The sequence below is a fragment of the Bubalus kerabau genome, chromosome 2 (assembly GCF_029407905.1).
Source record: "Bubalus kerabau isolate K-KA32 ecotype Philippines breed swamp buffalo chromosome 2, PCC_UOA_SB_1v2, whole genome shotgun sequence".
Lineage (NCBI taxonomy): Eukaryota > Metazoa > Chordata > Mammalia > Artiodactyla > Bovidae > Bubalus > Bubalus kerabau.
This window is the reverse complement of record NC_073625.1, coordinates 10,898,492-10,911,788: the sequence shown is the minus strand read 5'-3', so window position 1 is coordinate 10,911,788 and position 13,297 is coordinate 10,898,492. Positions and strand designations below refer to the sequence as shown.

The 13,297-nt window shown below is 36.5% G+C and overlaps 1 protein-coding gene and 1 non-coding gene across 2 annotated transcripts in view; both read right to left on the bottom strand.

The window, feature by feature from the left end:
• LOC129644600 (disintegrin and metalloproteinase domain-containing protein 2) overlaps positions 1–13,297 on the bottom strand; it is a 100,556-nt gene that overhangs the window by 87,108 nt on the left and 151 nt on the right. The window contains exons 2-4 of the mRNA XM_055570151.1: positions 12,735–12,811; positions 10,406–10,461; positions 5,251–5,329 (exon numbers count right to left, since the gene is read on the bottom strand). Of these exons, the coding sequence (XP_055426126.1) occupies positions 5,251–5,329; positions 10,406–10,461; positions 12,735–12,811 (212 nt within the window). The remainder of the gene's footprint in view (positions 1–5,250; positions 5,330–10,405; positions 10,462–12,734; positions 12,812–13,297) is intronic.
• TRNAC-ACA (transfer RNA cysteine (anticodon ACA)) lies at positions 4,961–5,032 on the bottom strand. Its single transcript has one exon. It is a non-coding gene; the product is annotated as a tRNA-Cys (tRNA).

Here is a 13,297-nt window from a genome sequence, read left to right as displayed (position 1 = left end):
CTAAGGTTGCCAACCACCTGAACTGCCTCTTGAGAAATCTATATGCAGGTCAGGAAGCAACAGTTAGAACTGGACATGGAACAACAGACTGGTTCCAAATAGGAAAAGGAGTACGTCAAGGCTGTATATTGTCAGCCTGCTTATTTAACTTATATGCAGAGTACATCATGAGAAACGCTGGACTGCAAGAAACACAAGCTGGAATCAAGATTGCCGGGAGAAATATTAATAACCTCAGATATGCAGATGACACCACCCTTATGGCAGAAAGTGAAGAGGAACTCAAAAGCCTCTTGATGAAAGTGAAAGTGGAGAGTGAAAAGTTGGCTTAAAGCTCAACATTCAGAAAACAAAGATCATGACATCTGGTCCCATCACTTCAAGGGAAATAGATGGGGAAACAGTGGAAACAGTGTCAGACTTTATTTTTTGGGCTCCAAAATCACTGAAGATGGTGATTGCAGCCATGAAATTAAAAGACATTTACTCCTGGGAAGGAAAGTTATGACCAACCTAGATAGCATATTCAAAAGCAGAGACATTACTTTGCCAACAAAGATCCATGTAGTCAAGGCTATGGTTTTTCCTGTGGTCATGTATGAATGTGAGAGTTGGACTGTGAAGAAAGCTGAGCTCTGAAGAATTGATGCTTTTGAACTGTGGTGTTGGAGAAGACTCTTGAGAGTCCCTTGGACTGCAAGGAGATCCAACCAGTCCATTCTGAAGGAGATCAGCCCTGGGATTTCTTTGGAAGGAATGTTGCTAAAGCTGAAACTCCAGTACTTTGACCACCTCATGCAAAGAGTTGACTCATTGGAAAAGACTCTGATGCTGGGAGGGATTGGGGGCAGGAGGAGAAGGGGACGACAGAGGATGAGATGGCTGGATGGCATTGCTGACTCGATGGACATGAGTCTGAGTGAACTCCGGGAGTTGGTGATGGACAGGGAGGCCTGGCATGCTGCGATTCATGGGGTCGCAAAGAGTTGGATACGACTGAGAGACTGAACTGAACTGAACTGAAGGTTGCGAACTGCTTCTTCTGATATTCCTATGTCCTTTAAAGTTCTCTTTACTTCTTGTTTTTGAGTCTAATCCCTGTTACAGTTAATAATTCTCTATATTAAACTTTCTATGTGCAAATTTTTGAGTGATTTCTTTAGACATAGACTAACAGTTTCTTACATTTTTTAGATACTTCATTGGTTTATCATCTTATTTGTATTTCTTGACTGTGGGTTCATATACAGCTTCATCTGCATAAATCATACTTTATCCAATCAAGAGAAAATATCTTCCTTTCCCCCAGGTTTCGACTACTTTCCTGCAAATGTGGTTTATATTGTCCAGACTGATAACATACCTATCTTCAAAATTATCAGTAAATTATATCAATCTTATACATAAGTTGATTGGAAGAGTTGGAAATCAATAAATAAATCATTTTAGGTCAGCAGAGAATAAAATTTTGATAGAGTAATCAAAAGTTTATTATTTTTATACAATTTCCTTTCCCAGTTTTTTCATATTTTTTTCATTGTCATTTTTTTGCCCTGTTTTCCTTTACCATACCTTGTTTAGTCTTCTATTAGCACTCAAAATGAATGTGTATAAACAGCAGCAGTAAGAATGTTGCTGTTGTGTGTGTCTCCTACAAATTTTGATTTGATCAAGTTGATTGATAGTTCTGCTCAAGTCATCAACATATTTGGTGAGTTTCTTCCTACTTCACCTATTGATTATTGAGAGAGAGACACACACACACAGAGAGAGAGTGTGTGTGTGTGGGCATGCATATTCAGTTGTGTCTGACTCTTTGTGACTCTATGGACTATAGCCTGCCAGGCTCCTCTGTCCAGGGGATTCTCCAGGTAAGACTACTGGAGCAGATTGGCATTTCCTACTTCAGGGATCTTCCCGACTCTAGGATCAAACCCTCATCTCTTGGGTCTCCTGCATTGGCAAGTAGATTCTTTATCACTAGCACCACAGAGAGAAAAGTCTAAATCTTTAATAATAATAATTTGTTTTTTCATTTCTGTCAATTTCTGCCTCCTAAAGTTTGACATCTATTTTTATATGCATACATATTTCAGATTGTTACGCCATCTTGTAATTTTACTTTTTGACCACTGTGAGTATCTCTCTGTCCTGAAGAGATCATAAAGTAAGCTGCAGACATGGGGAACAACCCTGTGATGACTAGCCTAGACAGCATATTAAAAAGCAGTGACATAATTTTGCCGACAAAGGTCTGTCTAGCCAAAGCCATGGTTTTTCCAGTAGTCGTGTATGGATGTGAGAGTTGGACTATAAAGAAAGCTGAGCAATGAAGAATTGATGCTTTTGAATTGTGGTGTTGGAGAAGACTCTTGAGAGTCCCTTGGATTGCAAAGAGATCAAACAAGTCCCTCCTAAAGGAAATCAGCCCTGAATATTCATTGGAAGGACTGATGCTGAAGCTGAAACACCAATACTTTGGCTACCTGATGCAAAGAACTGACTCATTGGAAAAGACCCTGATGCTGGGAAGGATTGAAGGCAGGAGGAGAAGAGGACATCAGAGGATGAGATGGTTGGATGGCATCACCGACTTGATGGACCTGAGTTTGAGTAGGCTCTGGGAGTTGCTGATGGACAGGGAAGCCTGGAATGCTGCAGTCCATGGGGTCACAAAGTGTTGGACATAACTGAGTAAGTGAACTGAAATGATCAGGGAACAAATTCTGTGTCTGATAGGTTGATTTGGTTTCTTATAGATAAGCCTTTAGTTAGTAAGATTTTAGGGATAAAAATCATTTGTGGAATGCATGAAAAACAAATTTATATGCTTCTAGCCTAATTTAATAAACTCTCCTGAGTTTTCCTACACTGAAGATAGGGTTGAAGCTTTGGCAAACATACTTTGCCAATATGGCATTTGAGGCCAGCATTCAATAACTTACTACATTCAGGTTATTACTAAAACAGTCTTTGATTTGTCTTTTTAATTATACATTTGTCTTTCATGACTATCTCCTGGGGAGGGAGGAAATAGAGTTATGTGTTAGGTATATAGAATCACATAAAAATTAGGTGTGGGACATTGCGGCCACGTGCATATTATCGTCTCTATTTTTTTTTTTTTTAGTTCTGTCTCTCTCCCTCTCGAGGTTTCCCAGGTAGCTCAGTGGTAAAGAATATGCCTGCCAGTGCAGGATACATAGAAGATGTGGGTTTGATCCCTGGAGAATAAAATGACAACCCACTCCAGCATTCTTGCCTGGAGAATCCCATGGACAGAGGAGCCTAGTGGGCTATAGTCCATAGGGTCACAAAGAGTTGGATATGATTAAGCATGCACACACTCTCCTTTACCACACTCACACACACACAAAATGCCACACAGTATGTCTATTATATATGTATATATGCATAAGTGTATATATCATAAGACTTCTAGACAGTATGCATTATTTATACATTTGTATAGAGAACTCCATAGACGATTCACATGTATTTGCCTACTCTGTTGGGCAAAAGTTAAAAAACACACCATATTTATTATTTTCCCTGTTAAGAGCTGAGTCTATAAAAATGCTTTCACTTCAACATAGTGGTATAATTTGCTACATAGAAATCAGAATTGCAAACAAAAAATCAAACAGGTATTTGTGCATGCTAAGTCGCTCAGTCGTGTTCGACTCTTTGTGACCCCATGGTCTATGTAGCCTGCCAGACTCCTCTGTCCATGGGATTCTCAGGCAAGAATACTGGAGTGGGTTGCCATGACCACCTCCAGGGGGTCTTCCCAACCAAGGGATCGAACCCACATCTTCAGCATCTCCTGCATTGATAGGCGGGTTCTTTACCACTAGTGCCACCTGGCTGGCAGCAAGTAACTGAAACCAGGCAAAGAGAAAGCAGTGATAAAAGGATGATGGTGCTCACCCAGTCCTACCAGTCACCACCTTAGTTAACCAGACCTTCTGGTGCGGGTATTAGAGGCTGCACTGGACAAGCCTCTTTGTTCCCCAGTTGCCGCACGTGCACAGCACTTGTGGTCATCTCTTTTCTGCTCTCCCAGGCTAGCAAGGCCTTCCACCTCTTTCCCTGGTTCACCCTCTATACTGCTAACTGAACAGCCACTGGTGAGTGTGAACATGGCTAGGCTAGTTCTTGCTGATATTTCCCCAGCAGCTCCCTGTGTCAGTAGGGATGAAGTCCACATGGATTTCCATGACACAGCATATCTTTCATGGCCTGGCCCACTCATATCCTTCTCCTGCTTGCTGTGTTCCTGCCCAGGTGTTTCATGCTATGCACATACTTAGCTATCTCAGAGTCACCGGTCCTAGACCCATTCCCCATGAGGAATGGAGATATGCCTCCTGCCATCTTAAAACCAATTTCCTGGGCCACCTTATTCCATTGAAGGCTTGGCTTAAAACCATTTCTGTGTGGATTTCTCCGAGAGTAGGTATCACCATATGTTTCATGTATTGGTGAGGCAGGGTAAATGGAAAAAGCAAAAACAGCATTTCAGGAATGGGTAATCCCTGAAGTTCTATGCATCCTTCTATATTATTTTTTACAACAAATCACAAGCTGTATTAAATGAAGCTCTGGATATTCCAAATAGATGAACATGTAGTATATTCCTTAATGTGCATGAAATGTAACATGTGTACTTCTTTGGTCCCTGAACATACTTCAGATAAGTCTTTGGATTCTCCGTTTCTTCCAGATTTAGCTTTCCTGACTCCAGTCATGTTCTCTCATTGTAAGTATCTCACTCCATATTCAACCCTTTTACCACATCCACATGCAGCATCATGAAAAGAAAGAAAAGAAAGTGAAGTCGCTCAGTCGTGTCCGACTCTTCGTGACCCCATGGACTGTGGCCTGTCAGGCTCCTCCATTGATGGGATTTTCCAGGCAAGAGTGCTGGAGTGGATTGCCATTTCCTTCTCCGGGGATCTTCCCGACCCAGGAATCGAACCTGGGTCTCCTGCATTGTAGGCAGACGCTTTACCGTCTGAGCCACCAGGGAAGCCATCATGAAACAGTAGCTTAAATGCATCGCGGTCATAAGCGGTTTGTTTAACCATCTGTGTCGCACAGCTAACTGGAAACACATCATCAAAAGGAAATGGTTATATTTATGCCAAAACAAAACTGCAGCCCTTTCCATTCTAGCACCATGTGGACCCTAAGTAAGATGATCACAGAAGCTCATGTAATAAAGGTAAAACAGACAATAAAACGTACCTGGAACTCATGTTCAAGAGGTTTCATACTTCCTGTGCCACTGTAACCATAAACTCTAAAATTACGAGGTAAGAAAGCTCTGTAAAATAAGATTTTCATGGAAAATTAAATAAGTATCTAAGGGAAAATGTGTTTCCTAGATTTTATTTTGAAAAGATATTTCTTTTATTATATTTATTATAGATAGGAAGAGAAAGAGAAAGGGAGAGAAAGGAGACAGACAAATTCTCTGAATACAAGAATTTTGTTCTAATTTTGGAGAAGGAAATGGCAAGCCACTCCAGTGTTCTTGGAGGTCCCATGGACAGAGGAGCCTGGCAGGCTACAGTCTGTGGGGTCACGGGAGTCAGACACAACTTAGCAACCATACTACTACTACTAAAAGTTTGATGTATGGCAAAACCAATGTTGTAAAGTAAAAAAAATAAAAATAAAAATAAAGTCAGAATTCTGAATAACAACAACAACAACAAAAAAATAAAATTCACATTGGAGAAGGAAATGGCAACCCACTCCAGTATTCTTGCCTGGAGAATTCCATGGACAGAGGAGCCTGGCGGGCTGCAGTGCATGGGGTCACAGGGAGTTGGACATGACTGAGTGACTAACACACACACACACACACACACACCACACACACATACAGTTCTAATCTGGCTCAAAAATTTCTAGTCTTCAGACCTCTCCTCATTCACCTCACTGTCACACTGTCCTCCCTGCTGTTTTTAAACACAACGGGCAAACCTCCATCTCAGGGTATTTGCACTAGCTGTTGCCTCTTCCTGGGATGTTTTTCAACATAGCTGGTTGTCTCACCTACTTCAAGTCTTTGCTTATATACCCTCATCTCCCTGAGGTTTCTCTCAACAAGTTTATAAAACTTGGCAACTTTCCCAATTATCGAAGCATATGGTTTTCAAATGACACTTCTTACTTTGCTCTATAATTTTGCTTAAGCATGTGTCACCTTCTAGTATTCTTTCTAATCCCCTTTTTAAATCACATTATTTTTAGTCTCATCTGATAATATAAAAGTCATATGCATTTTGTTTACTCATGTAATTCAAGCTCTTTAAAAATATCTGGAAAATAACAGTCAACAAATATTGAACTAATGTGATATGAAGTCAACAGACAAGGTGGGGATCTCACTTTAAAGGGGCTGGTGCACTGGGATGACCCAGAGGGATGGTATGGGGAAGGAGGTGGGAGGGGGGTTCAGGATTCAGAACATGTGTACACCCGTGGCGGATTCATGATGATGTATGGCAAAACCAATACAATACTGTAAAGTAATTAAAAAATACATTATTTGTAAACATGGGAAGAGGATGTTTAAAAGTCTCTTATAAAAAGAAAAGGTAGGTGTCGGCATTTCATTTTCATTTTCCCAATATGTATAGTATAAAGACTGGGGACTCATGGCAGTCTGGATCTGTTAAAGCAAAAGTTAAAAGAGCCAAACCACTGACAAGCAGAACAAAATTTTTCTCATTCCTGTAGCAAAAAGAAAAAGCAACACACAATGGAGTGGAGCTCCAGGGGATGCACAGATTCTGGGTTGAAAGCTCTATGAAGAGACTTAACTAGTGATATGCAGGTACTGTTTTTTTTGTTTTTTTTTTTTTTTTTGGCAAAGAAAGAAGTCATGTATCTATGCTTGGCCAAGGGAGGAAGCTATTACTGAGGAGTCTAGAAACCAGCAGAACTTTTGGTGGCTGTGCAGTTCTGGAATAAACATATGAATATTTAAGTTGTATCAAATACATAGCTTCTTTCCCTGTAAAATCATTTGCCAAATTTTGAAGTTGCACAGAGTAGCCAAGGAGCTAAACTTAAATCTCTGAAAATAAGACCATTTTTTTTTCAAAATTGGTGGTATAGACTCAATAAATCCTATTTTATTCAAACATGATAAAAGCAAAGAAAAATTACACCTACATTACTAGTTTTAAAGGCTGATGAAAACCAAACTAAAACCTTCCAAGTATTTAGAAGAAAAAGATGTACCCTTCAAGGAAGAGCACTAAGACTGAGAGCTTAAGTTGTCAATACAAATGAGGAAAGAAAGCCAGGAGACAATGAAATAAATACTTTTAAAGGACAGAAGTCACTTTAAAAAGGTCATCCCAGAAGTTATTCCAGCAAACATGTTTTTAAGAATAAGGTTAGACATAGGTGAAAAAAAAAAGAAAAATGTACATATGAACACCAAGAGGGAAAAGAGAGGGTTGGAATGAATTAGGAGACTGGGATTGATGTATATACACTGTTGACGCTGTGTATAAAATAGATAATGAGAACCTTCTGTATAGCACAGGGAACTAACTACACTCAGTGGTCTGTGGTGGCCTAAATGGGAAAGAAATCTGAAAAAGAGGGGATATACGTATATGTATTGCTGATTCACTTTGTTGTACAGTAGAAACTAACACAATATTGTAAACCAACCATATGCACATAAAATTATCTTCTTTTGTGTTTTTGATTTTTTAAGATTTATTTTTAATTGGAGGATAATTACTTTACAATGTTGTGTTGGCTTCTGATGTACAGTGCGAATCAGCCATAAGAACACATATATCCCTCTCCCTCCTGAAAGTGCCTCTTCAGCCCCTTCCACCCTATCATCTAGGTCATCACAGAGCACCAGGCTGAGCTCTCTGTGCTACACAGCAGCTTCCCACTAGTTATCTGTTTCACACATGGTAGTGCATATGTTTCACTGCTACTCTCTCAATTCATCTAATTTTTTTTTAAGAGGTTTAACTGCCCACAAAGGGAAAGGTGAGGTGAAGATGGAGCAGAGAGAGATTTGAAAGATGCTGGTCCTGAAGATTCAAATGATAAGGTTACAGGCCAAGGAAAGCTGGCAACCATCAGAAGCAGGGAGGGGTGGAAGACACACTACACCTCATAATCCCCAGGGAGCCTAGTCCTGCTGACATCTTCATTTTGTCTCAGTGATACTAATTGCAGAATTCTGGCCTCCAAAAATGTAAGGCAATAAATTTCTGTTGTAATCCACTCCATTTGTGGTGATTTGTTACAAGTGACGCAGGAAACTATATGTGTATGTTCTAGAAAATTTAGAAAAATGCATAAATGTACATAGAAAAAAAATCACTTGCAATCCCACTGCTCAGGAATTTTACTGTGAACTTTTTTGTGAACTTCTTTCTAAATCCTTTACTTAAAAAAAATATATATATATATATATAATCATTTTTGTATATTTTCAACTTAAGTAAATTTGATATACAATAAATTGAAATATTTAAAGTAAGAAAAAGAATAAGGCTAATGTTTAACCCTGAATGCACGCTAAGCAAAAACAAGCAGACCTACAATAGAAGTGAAGAGAATTCCTGAGACATACAGAAACTAACTGCAGATAGAAACAAGTGTAGGAAAAATGAAGAGCACCAGAATGGGTAAATTCATGCTTAATTATAAAGGGACATTGACTGTACAAAAATAATCCTATTAGTACATTGGAGCTTAAAAGCATATGAGAAAAATAATGAAAAAGCAGAAGACAAGTGAAATGAAAAAGGCTTAATGATCTAACATCGTATGTGTGTGTGTGTGTGTTAGTTCCTCGGTTGTGTCTGACTCTTTGACTCCATGAACTGCAGCCCACTTAGGCTCCTCTGTCCATGGAATTCTCCAGGCAAGAACACTGGAGTGGGTAGCCACTTTTTTTCCAGGGGGTCCTTGCAATCCAGAGATTGAACCAATATCTCCTGCATTGCAGGCAGATTCTTTACCATCTGAGACACCAAGGAAGCCTCCAACAATGTAGAGTAACTTGTAAAAGTAATAATTTATATTAGATTCAATAATTCAGGAACTAATATGATAGTCTAGAGAAACTACTAAAGAATAGTAAAAAGATACATAACAAAGAATTATTTAATTTAGAGAAAATGGTATCATATAAAACATAGATTCATTAAAGTGGAGACAATGAAGGAAAAAGAAATATAAAATAAAATGTACAAAAGACAAAAATGACTTCAGACGTAATATGGAAAATCAAAGGATCAAGAAAAACAAGAGCATCTTAAAACTGTTGAACACAGCTAGACTTAGTACAGTACTTAATACTGTGTGATATCTGTACAGATATATAGGGCTCGGGAGTAAACCTAAAATTAGAGAAAATAGTCCAGAAAGAGATCCCCATCATAAACACTCTTTTGAATTATGACAAACATTTCATTACAGTGAAATGGGAAAATTATATTTTCAGTAGCATGTGCTGGATTCATTGGAGGCTAATACAAAAAAATATTCAAATCTGGATTCCCATGCTCATGAAACACACAAACATCAATTCTGGATGAATCCTAGAGTTGAGTATGAAAGTGAAAACAATAAAAACTATTAGACAAAAGTGCAGCTTGAATTCATGACTGTATGGAGACAAAGATTTCTTTTAAAATATGAAAATAATAACACCTACAAAGAAAATAATAATTTGGATTGCATTAAAAGAGTTTTAGACTCAATTAAAAAAATTCCTGATGAATAAAAAATTGAAAGGGAATGACAGGAAAAATTCCTCCAAAAGCACTATGTAGATTCAATGAAGTCACAATCAATATCTATGGACATTTCTTTGTGGAAGAGTTTTTTGTAAGATATATGAAAATGAAAGTGGTAAGAAAAGCCAGAATATTCTTGATGAAGATAATATAAAGAGACCGACTAAAACTTTTAAGGACCCATAGAAAAAAATACCACTACAGTTTTGATTTTTCTTTATTCCCAAATATGGTATGCTTTTTTTTAAAACTAATTTCCTCAGCTTGTATGGGATTGAGTTTGGGTAATTACAGTTATATTCCAAGTCCTTAATACATTCTGATGTAGAAACTAATTTAAAAATCACTGTTCTTTCCACTCAAAAATCCACTATGTTCTTTCAAATATAGTTGAATATGAGAACTTGAAAACAAGTCATATTTATGTATTAATGAAAATTTCAAGATAATTAGTATATATGCTTAAAAGATTTTCCTGAAGCATGAGACAAATAGCCAGCAACTGAAAATATTAAAGAATGGAAAATAATTACTTTCTGAATAAATATAAACAGTAATTATAAATAGAACAAAGAAAAGGTGATAAAATAATGTAGGTCACCTACTTTTGCATTAGGTTCACAGTGTACGTTTTCCCTTCAATTAAAATGATGTAGGATACCTGGCAGGAGAGTGGATTAAAAAGGCAAAAGAAAAGTGAGAAAAATGTTATAAAGGAAAACTACCTTCTTTGTTATCAATAATCACATCCTAAAGCACACTAATAAAATAAAAAGAGGAAAATATATAATTTAATACTGACTTATTCCAATGGAATCAAATATTAAAATATTTGCTTCATTTGTACAGTTTTTTTTAATGTTTAGCCAATAAGATAGAACCTAAAACATTGATTATTTTAATCCAGAAGTGTGTTTGTTTAATAATGAAGTCATTGCAAAATTTGCACTTAAAAGAATATAACTACTCAATTGAAAATTTATGTAGTATAGCAAAGAATTAACTGCACATATTTAATATTTATAGATTTTATAAAATTTGTTTCAAGTTTGGATACAATATTCACTGATTTTGTTAATATTGATAAATTTTGCCTGATAAATAATGGTTGTATAGTAAATGATAACTTTACTATTTGCTTTGTACAATTTTTCTTATTTTTGTGCTAGACCTTTCTGCTCCCTTGTGATTTAGGTGTTCCTCTTGTAGGTATATATTTTAAAATCCAATTTGACATATATGTGATTTCTGATAAATTTAAGTTTAAAGTTTAATTTAAAATTTAATTCTCCATTGTATCAAGACATATGTATGCTTTGTATTCTTTTATTTGTTACAATTACAATTGCATGTTCAATTTATTTTGAGTTATACATATTCATACTTTCACCAGTTCCTGCTTTTATGTTGTTCTTTGTCTCAGTTTCAGTGTCTACCTGCTGAAGTACATTATTTAAAATATTTTCTTCTCTTGTAATCTGAAAGTGTTAATGTAATCTAATTTCTAATAAACTGCATTTATTCTGTGTTGTGATACCTGATCTCAGTTCATCTATGTTTAATGTATCCTATTCTCCAGACTTTTTCTCTCTCTTTTCTAGGAATTCTAATTATTCTGTATCTATAAGCCTCTAATTCTCCCTTTTTTGTTTAGCCATTTATATATTGTATCTGTTTATTTCTTCAGCTGTCTCTGGTCTACTGTTAATTCTTGATTTTACACACATATCTTTCACATAGAAATTCCACTCAGTTATTTTTAAAATCTTTTAGTCTTTTTAAGTTGAATATTCTCTTATGATAATTTCTTAATTATAATAATTATAAATATAACACATTGCATATTGTGATTGTAGCACTTGTGAAATCCGTAGGTATGATAACCTCATCAGTTCAAAAATACTATTAATCCCTTATTATGTATTCATTACTGTTCTAGGCATTGGAATTAGAGATGTTAACAAAATAGTCAAAAATTTTTCCTCATGAATTTGACAGTTGAGGAAAGATTTTTTTTCTACTTCTCTTATGGGAATTACTGTCATAGAATCTGGTGAAACCTGGTTGAAGACATTTCCCTCTTAAGTAGATTCTGTGTATATTTTCTAATATGACCAAGTAATCCCATAGATTTTTTTCATAAAAGATAAAACACTCTTTAAATGCTGTTAAATGTCTTGTTTTTTATTTAAATAATTTAAAGTTTTCATTAAATACATACTCCCTTATAAATTATATATTGACAATTTTAAGCTTGTAATATCTGTTAGGGTGAGCAGTAAGTAGTTACTAAGGAAGTATTTGCATTCAAATTATCTAAACATTTACTACTCAATCACAAAGAAGATTCAGGTGTACCGTTTCAAAAATCATACTTCATTTCTTTAGAAATTATTCTGGAAATTAATAAAAAAGATAAGAATCTTTCAATTGATTCAAAGAATAAAAAAGAGAAAACTAATACTTGAACCAAGACAAACTAAGATGGCATGAAAAAAAGCCTTTATGATCAACATGTTTGCAATCAAGATGTAAAAATTATTCATGTAACATTTCATTACATCAAATGCTTATCATTCCATATAAGGATACCATAGGTTTACTAAAGGACAACTAAAATCCTCCAAATCTTGCATGGTGAGTGAGGGTCAAGAGACTCTAAGTGGATCAAGTCAGAGATTATTCAGACACTCAAGAGGGAAACATTTAGAAGATGGGCCTTGGGACTTTAATATAAGCATCATTTCATCATATTTCTATGAAACACTGTTAATCTTGGTTCATTTTCAAAAGGGCTTTTTCACTTAAGAAAAATTAGGGATAAATATAAAATTCAGGAAGTGAGCAAGGATGAAAAACACCAGGTTTACTTATTAGGAACAAAATATTCACATGCTTTTTTTAGTTCGTGGGAAATGTTAGTGCTTTAATTACATGTGTTTCTACTCCTCCACTTGATGTTGACCGTATTTTCTCCGGAACTGTAAACTGCACACGTAGTCTTTCAGAATCTGTAAGGTGCAAAATGTTTTACTGGGGCAACATCCATCACCTCACAGCTTCCCTCGTTATTTCCTCATCTAAACCCATAATATTCTACACGCTATCCCTCATTTCTGCTCTCTTTTCAAATACCCTCAATATCCACTTTTTTCTAGAATTACAAATCTTTTCAAGAGAAATAAGTATGCTGCTTTAGGAATATTGTCCTGTGGGCAGGTTCCCGGTAACCCTGAGGCAATAGGTCCAAGTATTATTAGAACAAAGAAAGTCAGATCCTTTGGACTTTCCAAATACAGAGCGGAGAGATCAAAAACTCAGGGCGGTCTATGAAACAATCATCTTAAGGCATGTGCTCCAGCACCGGCATCGGCATCGCACATATTTACTACGGTCTCAAGAAGAGTGGTCAAGACCCTCACAACCAAAGTGGATTTTGACTGGGGAAGGAGGCAATGCGAGACTGTTTTCGGGCTTACATAGTTGGAGCTCCCGTC